Genomic DNA, 14,525 nt, shown 5'->3' with positions numbered 1-14,525 from the left:
ATGTAGTGTAGTGTATCGGGGAGATGTGATATATCATATAGTGTATAGATGAGATATGTAATGAGAACAGCGATGTATTCGTATGGGATGGGAATGTATAGCTGGGATACGCTGGTTCGGTATAGGATGGGAAATGATATATAGATCAGTGTGCCCATGTACTATATCTGATGTGATATACAGTATAATTGTGGTTGTGGTGACATAGAGGAGAGCTCCGATGTGATATTACAGCCGGAATGATACGATAAATTCCAGCTCCGACATGTCCGTGTAATATCCCCGGGGTGACGGGCACGATACGTGTACTGCTATAAAATGTGTGGGGCCGACGTGTCCGTGAGATGTATAATACGGACATATCGTCCCTATAATGATATATCTGGGGATATGATTTATAAGGACACATCGTCCTAATGCACGAAGCATTTTATATCCTCGGACACTTTGTATCTATATCTGGCCATGTAAAATGTGCCCGTGTTATCTATAGAATGCTTAGTGTATCAGGACGATGTGTCCGTGATATATATTTGGTGGTATAAGGTCGATATATATATATATATATCTCCTAAAACAGTGTATACGGAGGAGTTGTCCGTGCTATATATGTGTATGTCTCTAGGACGATGTGGTATATACGGGCAATGTGGTATATGTATATAAGGACGATGTGATATCCCCCCAGCCGTATCATATAGAGCACACGCGGTATAGTGTGGAGTGTCCTGGCTGTATACAGACACATCGTAGATGATATTATCCAGCTGTAGTTGGGAAGCGATGTGCCCGTGCAGTATATAGCCCGGAGATCAGGTAATGTACGATGTATATGTATGGGGCTGATGGAATCATACAGTGGGATACACGGACGATGTTCCTGTTTGTACAAGTAGGACGTATAGATGTGTCCGTGTAATGTATCTGGATGATAAGATCGTGTACTTGTGCGTGTATTCTACATCGGAGACCCGCGTGCCGCTTATATTTGCTGCTACCGTGAGTCCGGTTGTTTATATAGGGTTTCTATGAGTCCCGGTAATTCTGTATACCGGGACTTTGTGTCCGGCTGATTATATCCAGTCCCTATGGATGGACTGGATAATATATATATATATAAAATATGGATGGATGGGTATTTGGGGTTACCACGATTCCGAGAAATGTATATAGGATTCCTATGAGTTCCGGTAATATTCGAGTCCGGGTGATTATATAAGGTGCTTCTATGAGTCCGGGTGATTATATAAGGTGCTTCTATGAGTCCGGGTGATTATATAAGGTGTTTCTATGAGTCTGGGTGATTATATAGGATTCCAATGAGTTTCGGTAATTCTACGAGTCCGGCTATTATATACAATGGTCCCGGTAATTTATATATGGGGTTAATTTGGCACCGGTTGATTATATAGAGTCCCTGTGAATCTGGATGATGTATATTTGGGGTCACCACTAATCTGGGTGATTATATAGGATTCCTGGGGGTTCCGGTAATTTTAAATATGCGGTTACTTTGCGTACGGGTGATTATATAGGATATTACGAGTCCGGTGATTGTATAAGGGTTCCTATGAGTCCGGAAGATTTATATATATATATATTGGGGTTCACAGTAATCCTAGTGATTATATAGGGTTACTATAAGTTCCGGTTATATGAGGTTGCTTTGAGTAGCGGTGATTATATAGGACTTTTGCGTCCTGGTGATATATTTTGGGGTTGCCACGAATCTGGGTGATTATATAGATATTCCATGAGGTCCAGTAATTATATATGTGGTTATATGAGGTCCGGCGTATTATACATATATAGGGTTACGTTGAGTCTGTGTGTTATATCTGGTGTGCTGTGATGTTTGGTTCCTATACATAGGGTTAGTAGTGTGTCCAGTATATAGGGGGATGTGTGATGTATGCGGGTCTGTTCCCGAGTGATGTGTATATAGGGTGATGGTGAGTTCTCCGATATATATGTATATAATATTCAATGGAGTGTGGTGATCGGGCTCTCCGCTCCGCTCTTCTCTCTCTCCATATACAATGACGGAGCCCTCCGCACTGATCTCCGCTCCTCTCCCCTCCATCCATCTCCTCTCCTCTCCCAGGACTCTGTAAGAGGGATGGAGCCGCCAGGACGGAGCGGGGGGCGCTCTGATGTCTGGGGGGGGGGGGAGGGGTTGTACCCATCGGGGGTTCAGTCTGGAATGATGACAACTCTGTACGATACTCTGGCTCAGTGATCGCCGCCCGCACAGTGCCGGGATCGCTGACAGAAGATCGTCGCTGACAAATGGCTGCAGGTCTCGGTGGGTTAATGAGATCGGCTGGTGACCTATAAACGACCTCAATTTGCATCTCTTCCCCCCCCCCCCCTCCCTTTTTTTTTTTTTTTTATTGCTAAGAAGGTCCCTGTAGCAGCGGCCGATCTCCCAGCGCTGTATTATGGATGATCGGGGACAAAGGGGGGGGGGGGGGCTGCCTTTTATACATCGTGACATTGCCCGATCTGTGCCATGTGTGACATTGCCCGATCTGTGCCATGTGTGACATTGCCCGATCTGTGCCATGTGTGACATTGCCCGATCTGTGCCATGTGTGACATTGCCTGATCTGTGCCATGTGTGACATAGTCCAATTTGTGACATTGCCCAATCTGTGCCTAGTGTGTCCTAGATTGTAAGCTCTAAGGAGCAGGGCTCTCTGATTCCCCCTGTATTGAATTGTACTGTCTGCCCCAATGTTGTAAAGTGCTGCGTAAACTGTCAGCGCTATATAAATCCTGTATAATAATAATAGTGTGACATTGCCCTATCTGTGCCTAGTGTGACTTTGCCCGACTTGTGACTTTGCCCGACTTGTGACTTTGCCCGACTTGTGACTTTGCCCGACTTGTGACTTTGCCCGACTTGTGACTTTGCCCGACTTGTGACTTTGCCCGACTTGTGATATTGCCCGATGTGTGCCATGTGTGACATTGCCTGATGTATGACATTGCCCAGTGTTTGTGTAGTGTGACAGAGCCCGATGTGTGCCCCAATCTCACGCTCTTCCTTTCATGTTTCCGCACAGGGGACACATTGACCGGACGCGAGAAGGCTTTGCTAGGAAGGGGGCGACATGCTTTCGGCAACCCCCCTGTATGGGAACGTACATAGCTGGATGAGCAATGAGAGAGTCCGCATGTGTGGCATCAATGAAGACAGGTAATGGCCCTAATTAATCTAAATTACAGCATCTGCTGAGCCGCCTCCATTCATCAGCCCCGAGGAGCCCCGCATATGGAAGGCGGCTTCCTGTCCTCCAGAGACACCGATCATCACATCGTGCCCTGTGCCTGATGAATGCCAGAGAAGAGCTCCTCTGACCCCCATACTCACACCAGGGGGGGATTTACAAAGACTAATCCACCCATCATTAGACACACACTGGTGGAGGGCTCATTCACATGGGCTCAGAGCTCTGTAGAGTGACAGATTTGTACACACCAATCACAGGCTGCAGCTGGATGCTGGTAACCGCCCACCCAGGGGAAAGATGACCAGCTCTGCATCCCTGTACTCATGTGAATGAGCCCCATGCGCCAAATACATGAAACCAGTTGGTTACACATCCACCGCTCCTCACCACACTTTTTACAGCACTGTGGTAATGGTGTATGTTGTAGAACATTGGCACAAGTGCTTGAATATTTGGCTCATGCTATTAGATGATAATAGAAAATGCCACCCGCCACATGTAATCCCGTGCTGCCACCTTCTGCCAGACCTTGAGCCTTGGTTCACATCCATGTGCTATGTGTGTGTACGTTTTAGAACGGGATGGTGTACTGGTGAGAAACTCATAAAAAGAACTCTCCCCCTATTTTCTAAATACACACCGCACAGAACAGTGTGGCGGTGCAGTATCATGCGGTTTTGCGCAGCGCAAAAAAAACGCACACAGGTACAAATGCGTAGGGGTGTCATTGAGAATTAATAGCACCCCACGCATCTGCTAGAAAGCAGCGTGTTTCTATGCATGAATACATTCCCAACCCACACATGTGAACCTAGCCGTAAGTACATATTAATGCCAGGAGGGGACGTTCCAGATCATAGGATCACTGTGATTGGCTGTCACTGCAGTCACATGATTGTGTTTCTGATCATAAACGACTGAATAACGGTGATCGCTTAATCAGCGCACTGTCAGTACAGAGCAGTGGAGCCCTATGGGCACATATGTATGACAGCCCAGCCACTACGCTGCCACATGTATGCGTTACACTGGCAGGCATAGGATTAAGTGAGAAATGCACTAATGTTTACACTAAAATACAAGCATTTCCCCTTTTACTCCTCTTTATTTCTTCTTCAGTACAATCAGATTGCAACATATGTGGCAGCTTTAGCGATCCTGAAGGCTATAGCCTCATCACTAGTATCCCCTCCCCCTTACACAACCATCATTTTATTATATATTAACATATTTTTTTTTTTTTTTTTTAAGAAAGTGTAGCTATTACAGACATTTTCCAGACTGGGTGCGTTGGCAGACACTTCCGAGTGCTCATTATCAGGCGAGTGTTATCCCCGACACAGCCTAATTATTGGAATTGGTGCTTCAGTTGGTCTGCCAATATGGGGCGGTGTATGGCCATACAAAGGTCAGCTGACTGCCAAGAGGTCTTTCCAATAAAAGGTCTTTCCAAAAACACATGTAAATGGTCTTAGCAGTGTTTTTATCTATTTTTTTTTTTTCCATCATCGCCCTCTTTGTGGGCTGGCTTCACATTTTGTGCATTGTGGTAGCGAGCAATAAAAGACACATTTTTACCACAACGTCTATTAATGCACGGCGGCGTGCTGCCTTGCCGAAAACGATGCAGGCAAGGTTTTTTGTTCCTGGAGAGTGCGCTGCAAGCCCATTCAATATAAGCCCATGGACTAGTGTGAAGGGGCCCTCAGGGTGGCAGCGGCTAGTCTGCAATTAGCCATACAGGCAGCAGCAGTGACACCTGCAGGTTAAACTAGGAACTACTCAATTTGAAAAAAAGTATCATGGAAACAACGCATAAAAAGAAATATTTATTTCAGTGACAAAAATGAGTTTCTTTTATTTCGAGGGAAAAAAGTGTTTATTCTTATTTTTATTTTTAATTTAGGCTCAAAATAGTAACTGCCCACTAATAAACAAAAAGCATTAGTATTCGCTAGATTAGATGGTATCAATGTATTATTCTTAATCATTGAAATCAATGAAACTGTTATGGAAGACAATGGTATGTGGAAATTGTGTTTAGGGTTTAATAATGTTGTGTGCCATTATTAGTAGGCTTATTCTTTTGATTTTTTTATTTTTTTGATTTTTTTATTTTCCCATATAACATGAATTTGTGCTGTTTTTCTATAGTGAACCCGCGCAAGGGTTCCTACAGCCTTATGGTCTACATTGTTCATGATTACAGATTTTCTTAATCTCTTTTTAGGAAAATTCTAATTAATGATGGCGACATTCAGAAAGCCAGACTTGAACTGAGAGAGGATCATCTTGGTCACAGCTTGGTAAGAGATGAATAATGAATACATACGCAGAGCCATCTTGGAAATTTTGACTAGTCCATTAAAAAATCACTCCGAATACAATTAACGACACCAGCCAGAACATAATTAAAGTATTTCATACATGGCTTTGTTTTGTTGTGAAGTGTTTTGCAGGGTTATCGTTCTGGCTGGCCACACATTGGGCTTTCCTAAGCTGGCCATACATGGATTGAAATCCGACCAATGCAGCAAGAACCAACCAAATTTCGATCCATGTATGGGAAGGTTGGTTGAGTTGATCGACTTGTGTGCAACCAGCCTGTTTAGAAAATTTCTCTTGATCGTCACTGCCAGCTATAGTTGACAGTTCTGATCAGTGTATTCTGATGGTGCGGCAGTCTTCCTGCTGTCGGGCACAGCAGGAGGGGTTTCCTCATCCACACGTCGAATGTGTGGAATTGAGTCATTTTCATTGGAATGGAAAAAAAAAAGAAAAAAAAAAAGCCTCATCTATGGCCAGCCTCAAGTCGGGTTCCAGTAACCTGTTTTCTAGGAACCGTCTGAGATTCAATCATGTGTGGGCAGGCTAAATGTACCCAAGTTGATTGATCAATTAAGTTGGGTACAACCAGCCTGTTGGATTTTACATTCACTGTAACCCACCATCCTGGTGAAATAGTTTTTAGTACCTAACAAAATTGATAACTCTCCATCTTGCTGCACATAGGGTTTTCTGGCTTGGTTAATATTATTATTATAATACAGGCTTTATATAGCGCCAACAGTTTGCTTTATAACATGGTTCAATGTTTAGTTTTCAGTGAAATCCCTCTTAAAGTGATCTATTGCTTTTATTCTTCCAATTTAATAGAACAGACACTGGTAATCTTTTTACATATTTGATTCTCTCTTTTTTTTCTTTCTTGTTTTTCTCATTTTGTTATAAAGGTGGACGCGGCAGCTGTACACAGAATGGATGGCTTATCAACTCTTGGCATGGACCGAACTGGACTCATGCAGGATGGTTTGCGAGTACCAGGTGGCATGATCTATTCTAGTTTATGTGGTCTTGGCGCCGATAAAGTCAGAGAACCTTCCAACCAAATTCCAGGCCTGGGATATGCACCTGACCGAAATCCTGATCTTCAGTTTAAGCCAAATGCTGCTGATACAATGGAAAGCTCTTCTATAACTGGAAAACAGCCAAATGGCTTTAACTCATTGTTTAAAACCCCTCCAGGACTGCAAAAGACATCTGTCCCTACCAGTGAATCACTAGTTTTGGACAGAACAGCAAATGACAAACAGAGTCCGCTGGGTGTTAATGGTGCTAACTACTTACGGATTCCATGGATGCACCCCTATATGGACAATACTTCTCCAGCTATGTACCCCTTCATCGACTCACCAAATAAGTATTCTCTAAACATGTATAAAGCATTTCTACCTCAGCAGTCTGCTTACAGTTTGCCACAGCATTTGACCTACTCACCTGTCTGTCCAAATGGTGAGCGCTTTGTATACCTTCCACCTTCCCATTATGTACCCTCCCACATTCCATCAACTTTGGCACCTCCCATGAGGATTCCTGCACCTTCAGCAGCTCCTTCAATACCCACTACTGTTCACTGTCTAGAAAAGAATTTACCTTGGAAAATGGGAGTTAGCACAGGGTCCAATGTTGATCCACATGGATATTCACACATCCAGACCAATAAACAACCAAGGGTTCCCTGTTCAAAGTCTGTAGCAAGCAGTATCTCTCCAGAAGCCTCACTGTTGCTGACACCTTCTCGGAGACCATCACCAAGACTTCACCAGCCGGCTCAACCTGTTGGGGACAGCTATACAGATTTCCAAACATATGTTAAAATCTCAACACCGCCTACTTCTGTTGTCCACACCAAATCGCACAATAGTGTGATCAATGAGCTAACACCTTTAAGGCCATCCAGCACAAAAAACAAGTGTGTTGAAAGTGACATTGCACAGATAGCAGCACCCCCTAAAAAGCATTTGAAGGAAAGAAAAGAAAGCAGGTCTCCTGCCTTGGTGGAAAAGCAGACACCACCTCACAAAGATGGAGCAGAGAAGCCACTTGATTTGTCTTCAAAGCTTGGTGATGTCGATATGTCTGCCATGTTGCTTTCAGGGCATTCAGGGACTACTCTGGGAATGAACCCCAGGGACATTCAGAAAGCTGCTATTTCACCATCTGGGAGTGGCAGCTCTGTATATCGACCTGAAATAATTAGCACTGCCTCATCATCATGGGTAGTGCCTGGCATGACTAGCACAGAAGATATGAATGGCATGATCATGCCACTAAAAAACAAAGCATTGGAGAGGGTGATGCCACAGCAAAGAAGTTCCTCTTGCCCTCGTATGGGGAGCTCAGACGGAGTTATCACTAGCACTACCAGTTGTGTGTCCAGTGCAGGTCGTCCAGCATCTGCTTCACCTGCTCCCAATGCCAATGGGGAAAACAAAAGCCCTGCAGACAACAGTAAGTCTGTCTCACAACAGGTTCAGCCTACAAGTACACCAAGTAAAAGCAGCAAGGCACCAAAGTCTTCTGTCCTAGAGTCAACCTTAAAAGTGAGTGAAAGTGGTCTACCTCCTGCTCCCATGTTCTTGCCTCAGAATGAACCCTTCTGCTCTACACCCTTGGCTTATCCAAGCAGTTTTATCCCATACCAAGTTTCTGAGAGTCTTGCGCTATCTCATTTACACTTACATGGCAAAGCTCCTGTGTATCCTCACCCTGTCTTGTTGCCAAGTGGAAGCCTTTTCTCCAGCCCAATGGCACCAAAGCCAGGAATTCCCTACAGCATACCAACTACCAGGGATTACATGACCTACCAAGATACCTTGGGCATGGTCCATCCAATTTTGCTACCACCCCCCTCTATGGAAATAAGTAAAGACGACAAAGCAGAGAGGAGATCAAGGTCACATGAGAGACCTCGTTATGAGGAACCTGTTGGCCGGAGTAGATTGTTGGATATATCTGATTCAACTCCAAAGCAACATTTTGAGGTTACAGCAGATAAGACTGTGAAATCCCACCAGCCATCTGTAGTAACCATAAAGCATTCTTCAAAACCAGACATGTTGAGTTCTAATGGGGAAAAAGACACAAAGGCTGACAATCATTTCTCGGTCAATGGTTTTGTGCCTGAAAAGCCTGTAACGAACGATCAGCAGAAATCGGAGCAGGTCTCACAACAGCGGGATATGGTGGTACTTGGGGAAGAAATGGTCAGAGATGACATTTCAAGAAAGAGCGACTTTCATGAATCTTTTCAGGTTCCCAGACCATCTCAGAGCTCACCCATTTTTCCATTTAGACAGGAGAACCTTTCAGGAAACCAAAGCATGGATTGCACTGCAGTTGAGCCCTGCGCTCGCTTCATGGTTCCCAGTCAAAATCGAGATTCACCAGCTGGATTTTACAGCCAGCCACAGGAAAAACTACAGCAGTTTGTTTTGACAAATGGCCATTTAGATTCCGAAAGAGCCATCAAAGATACTTGCGAGGAATTTGAAACTATAAATGGGAAACTTGTGAAAAAGTCCTCAAAATTGACTAAAAGAATAGCAAATTCTGCCGGCTACGTGGGGGACCGGTTTAAATGCATGACTACTGAATTGTATGCCGACTCAAGCCAACTAAGTCGTGAACAAAGGGCTTTGCAGGTGAGTTCATGTGTTTTCATGCCTACTTAATGTATGGCATTTGTGTAACTATAGATTTTTTTTTTTTTATGACTGTGTACACGCAACCTCAACCAATCAGATATTCACGTTCACATCATTGCTTAAAGCTGGATGAAAAATTAGGGCTAAATTAAGGAACTGTAATCATGGCAGATCCTTGCAGGATAGAAATATGGGAGCTGCCATTTCCGACTTATTTTAAGAGATGCAACAAACAGAGCTGTCTTACTTATCTTTGTTTCTCTACTTTGTGAAACGTGGAACAAGCATGTACATGTCAGGATACCAGCTATGCGCTTGCTTGTTTAGAGTTGGTGGTTCACTAGCCTGTAAGGCCTGACGCTCGCACCGAAAAAAAAAAAAAAAAAGTCTGCACTGGCAGGTCTCGTATTGCTGTTTTTAATGTTTGCTTTTTTTGAAATCTAAAAAAAAAAAATTTTTTTTAACAATTCTCCAAAATGTATTAATTAGATTGAATTCTCCAGTTAATAGACTTGTGATCCAGTGCCTCCATATTTTCACGTTAAAATTGAATTAGCCTCAGACTCAAATGGCAAACATTTTCCAGGCTGTTGCAGGGGATCCATTGTAGGTAGACTTTGCTTTTAATACCATGCCCTGTATAACTGGGGGATTATTTTTAATTATAAAAAAAAAAAAAAAAAAAAGAATGAAAGTGGAAAATCTGATCTGGCATGACTGAAGAAAATAGCGCTATTAAGTCCCTTTGTGAGCTTGCTGTTCCTTTTTGAGAAAAACCCAAACTCACATCCTGTTTGCCTAAGAACGATGGCCTCTCTGTCTTCCCCTGGTACAATGTTTGCCTGGTGCGTAAACTTGAATTCCTGTCTGCTTTTGACCACCTAGCAATGTGTTTAGGAGCTTGCACTAATGACTGTTGTAGAGTTTTCGTAGTCTCTATTTTGATATATGCATAAACCCTTCTAATATATTACCGAAACACAAAATGGCTCGCTTTCTGCTTAATAGACTCACTGATTGTTGGCCTGAAGTGTCAGTGTGTTTGCTTTTATTTTTTATTTTTTATTTATTTAGTTTTTTTTTATATCTTAATTATCTAAGTTTCCATAAGCACTGAAAGTTAATTGAAATAATTATTGTGTTTCACCTACTGCTAAATTGGCTTTAATATTTGCCGCAAACTTCGCACAAAGTTAAAAATTGTTTCTAGTAAGTACTGCTTCTGTAGCAAGTTGGCCAATTTTGAGGCAAGCTGTATTAAACTGTTCATATAAAATGTATTTGCTGCATTGAAATTGGGTGATTATCTAGAAAATGTATTAAGTGCCCATTTTAATTACTTAGATGGAAAGCTTACAAGAGGACAGTATTTTAAGTCCACCTGCTGCTTACAGTGAGGTCAGTCTTTCAAATTTTAATTATTTAGACGCTTCTGCATTCTTCCTTCCTTTACACGTATGTGATGAGCCATGGTCATTGTGTTTGAAATATATATCGCCACACATGTGCGTTTTGGCTAATTGGAACACTTCCCTTGCATGTAACAGTGCATCCAAATATTCTTCTACTTTAATTTACACATTCTTAACTTTTTTTTTTTTTTCTTTTTTTTTTCTTTTTGCTCTGTTCCATGTAAATTTTGTGTTTGTGGGGATGAAATGTTGCAGACGAATGTGCTTTAACTGTTCTATTTTAAGATCAACATTGCCTGGATTATATAAGCATGCGTATGCATTTTAAATGGCTGCACCATGATGCACAATCTTGTACAATAGGCCAGCAGGTCACCATGGATTTGTGATGTCATTTGTGTCCCGTTCATTTATAGGCATCCAGCTGACAGTTCATGCATGAAAATGGCTATTACATATACTGCTGCCATGTTTACTGGCTGATCGTTTGATGTGTATCTGTCCACCATACCAAAAGCAACCGTTTTGGCAGGTTCCACAAATATTTAGCCTGTTTGATAGGGACAGGGCGACATTATGAGGGGTGTATATGCTAGCGTTGTACCGATACTAAGCATTTGCACAAGTACTTGTTCTTGTGCAAATGCTTTGATTCTGGAGCCGATACCTTTAGACTCGGGTCATATATATGTGTGGGACGGTTTGTAGATCGATTTCAAAGCCCAGTCCAGTGGGATTTTATTCAGTGGCCCACTTGTGATTCCAATGCAAATTGTGGTGTATGAGTTTAGAAATCGCACCTGAACCAGACTGAAATCACATATGACTCTTTGAAATCGCACTGCGGCCGACCCGCACATGTGAACAGGCTGTAAAATCACACATGAAACTGATGTCTCTGCCAGGGTAATCTGTGCGGTTTTCCATCAGTTTTCGTGTATGTATGGTGTAAACGAGCCCTAAAAAACTGTCACATGACACTAAAAATAGGTATCAGTGAGAAAAATGATCGTTACTCGGTCTTAAACTGGTATCGGTGCATCTCTAGTATATGCAGTGTGATGTAACGAATCAGTATACTGCGATCTCTGAGATGTTACCACAGACAGATGTCTTCCTCTGGCAGTGTACAGTCTATACCCGAAGCAGGTACCCTTTAACCACTTCAGCCCTGGAAGGATTTACCAGCTTAATGACCCGGTCATTTTTTTGCGATACAGCACTGCGTCGCTTTAACTGACAATTGTGCAGTCGTGCGACGTTGTACCCAAACAAAATTGATGTCCTTTTTTCCCCCCACAATTAGAGCTTTCTTTTGGTGGTATTTGATCACCCCTGCGTTTTTTTTTATTTTTTGCAACTGACCATTTGGGAAAAAAAAAATTGTTTACTTTTTGCTATAATAAATATCCACAAAAAAAAAAAAAGAAAAAAACAATCTTTCTCTACTCCCCATCAGAACGGGGATCTGCTTTATTTACCCTGGCAGATCCCCATTCTGGCTCTCTGTGGAGCGATCGTGGGTGGACAGTGGACATCACGGGTACCAGCACGCGATTCGCACAATAGAGCCGCCCTGCGGCGGCTGGTCGGCAAGTGGTTAAAGGGTCAGTCAACCCAAATCTTTTCCTCATAGTTCCTGCCTCAGCCTATCTGTCACAGTCTTTACAAGTTGTCTCTTTCTAGTTATTGAATTCTATTCTTAAAATATACATTTATTTCATGTTAAAGTGGTTGTAAACCCTTAAATACACCCAGTAAAGTGACTAGCCTCAGGTGATACACAGAGATTAATTGAATCATCCTATCTGCAGCCCTTTCTTCTCTTCATCTGTTCAAAGTACTGAATTTTAAAGCCTGTCTGAGAGTTCAGAAAAAAGGGGGTGGAGAGCTTAAATTACACTCGGCAGAGTTCAGTGAGGAGAGGTCTGACAGCTGATTGGAGGGAAGGGACACATCCCCTTCACACAGGAACAGAGCTGAGGCTGTCAATCAGCTGGAGATCTCTCTCCTGTCACCTTTTTTCTCTTGGTGTCAGGAAAGCTTGTCAGAAGTGATTTATGCTGATAGCAGAGGAGCAAAGCAACAGACAAAAGTGACACTTAGTGTTCTTAATTGAGTACACGCTATAGAGGAATATGCTCAGTTCATATTCCAAGACTGAGGTTTACAACCACTTTAAGGCACATTTGGAGTGAGACTCCCTTGCCCAGACTTAATTGGTGCACCATGGTGATGGGCCTAGTAGAGGTGTGCCACTATTGTAACTAAGATTTTGGTTTGGTGGACAGACCCATGTAACGTTGGCTATGAGTGTCTTTTGACAAAAACGTCATGATCCTCACAAGCAACACATTATCCTTGGACTTTGTGAGTGAATCTAAAGAGCTACAGGTATTGTGTTTCCTCAGCTACCTCTTGAGAAACCCATTCTGCGTGCTGCAGGCCATTCTGGAAAGATTAAATCTGAATAAATGATGGATCTTCACGTACACTGCTGCAAATCATTCTGTACCCAGTTCTGCACCACTCTGCTCACGAAGAGTTAACGCTCAGCCCCTCCTCCATTGCAGAGCTGCTGGCAGCGTGAAGAGAGGGCAGAAGTGTGCTTTTCATGAATAATTTCCAGAGAATGACCGGGCAGCTGCAGTATTAATTCTCCAATGTCAGGAGTCGCATCACAAATTCATAACTGCTGTCCTGTTTAAAGGCAACTATACCTGTGCAAATGAGTTGGACTTGAGCTGCGGGTTAACTCCTTTTTGATATTTAATTTTAATGAGACTGCTTTTTTTTTTTTTTTTTTTTTTGCTGTAACGCTTTAAAGTAATCCAAGTTGATCAGTTTTTGAAGAATATTCCAAGTTCCGGGTGAAGGAAAGGTTGCTGGCAAAAGAAGTCAGAATATAGTAGTGTACAATTATGTTGTTGACTGTACCATTGTAAACTGCTCTGTCAACAGCTAAGTACACATAGCGATCTCTTTAGCTTCCAGCAAATATTCTCATACATCAAAACAGATCCAATTTAGTATGGAGCGGTTACTGCTCACCCTTGTTGAATTGGTTACAGATTTATTTATTTATTACAGATAAAAAAAAAAAAAAATATATATATATATATATATATATATATATATATATATAATCACCGTCAATTATTTATTTATTACAGATAAAATTTTTTATATATACATAAACACACACACACACACAGCACCGTCAATTTACACGCTTTACATGTTCACAGATCGACTGATCACCTTGGGTACAACCAGCCTGCGATTATTGCAAGCAGCTGATATAGCCGCTAGCGATAATCACTGTCAATGGCTGTGTCGAGGGGGGAATTGAGCGAATTCCTTTCCTGCAACCCATGGTTGCAGGAAAGGAATTTGCTCCGTCTATTACGGCCTTACAGACTCCAGCTGAGAGAGCTCCCTGCTATATTGGCTATTCCTACACAACCATCCCAATTTTCCTGTCCTTACTCTAGAACAGCGGTCTCCAAATGGTGGCCCGTGGGCCAAATGTGCCGCTTTACTTGCCTTTATCTGGCCCTTGAAGCACTATTACTCCCACTAGTATGGGGGCACTATTTCTCCCATTTATACCAATGATATAGTAATATTTCTTCTCCTCCTGACTCCAGAGCCTGTATTTTTTTTTATTCCCATTCATCATTGTTGACTTCTATTGGCACTGGGACATTTTCTACTCCCACTGGCCAAAATCCAGCTCCCCTACTGTCTGAAGGTCAGGAAACTGGGCATTTGTTAAAAAATTATGACACCCCCTGCTCTAGAAAATATATATATATATATATAAAAGTAAGGTCGCCTTGTAATTGCCATAGCAGATGTGCCGGCCTGGGAAATTGACCGCACAGATC

The 14,525-nt window shown here is 42.5% G+C and overlaps 1 protein-coding gene across 5 annotated transcripts in view; it reads left to right on the top strand.

Moving 5' to 3' along the window:
• Nucleotides 1–14,525, top strand: part of BCOR (BCL6 corepressor) — a 342,611-nt gene that overhangs the window by 296,359 nt on the left and 31,727 nt on the right. For 4 of the 5 annotated variants that reach the window (XM_077480873.1, XM_077480871.1, XM_077480872.1 and 1 more), the window contains 4 exons: nt 3,069–3,202; nt 5,467–5,542; nt 6,470–9,220; nt 10,568–10,621. In XM_077480873.1, the coding sequence (XP_077336999.1) occupies nt 3,117–3,202; nt 5,467–5,542; nt 6,470–9,220; nt 10,568–10,621 (2,967 nt within the window). In that variant the 5' untranslated portion in view covers nt 3,069–3,116. The remainder of the gene's footprint in view (nt 1–3,068; nt 3,203–5,466; nt 5,543–6,469; nt 9,221–10,567; nt 10,622–14,525) is intronic. The other variant, XM_077480874.1, reaches the window with a different exon arrangement.

This window comes from Lithobates pipiens, unplaced genomic scaffold (assembly GCF_037356315.1).
Source record: "Lithobates pipiens isolate NorthernLeopardFrog02 unplaced genomic scaffold, aLitPip1_a1.2 Scaffold_16, whole genome shotgun sequence".
In the NCBI taxonomy this organism is placed as follows: domain Eukaryota; kingdom Metazoa; phylum Chordata; class Amphibia; order Anura; family Ranidae; genus Lithobates; species Lithobates pipiens.
The sequence above is the reverse complement of the archived record's forward strand: the minus strand, read 5'-3'. Positions and strand labels throughout refer to the sequence as shown.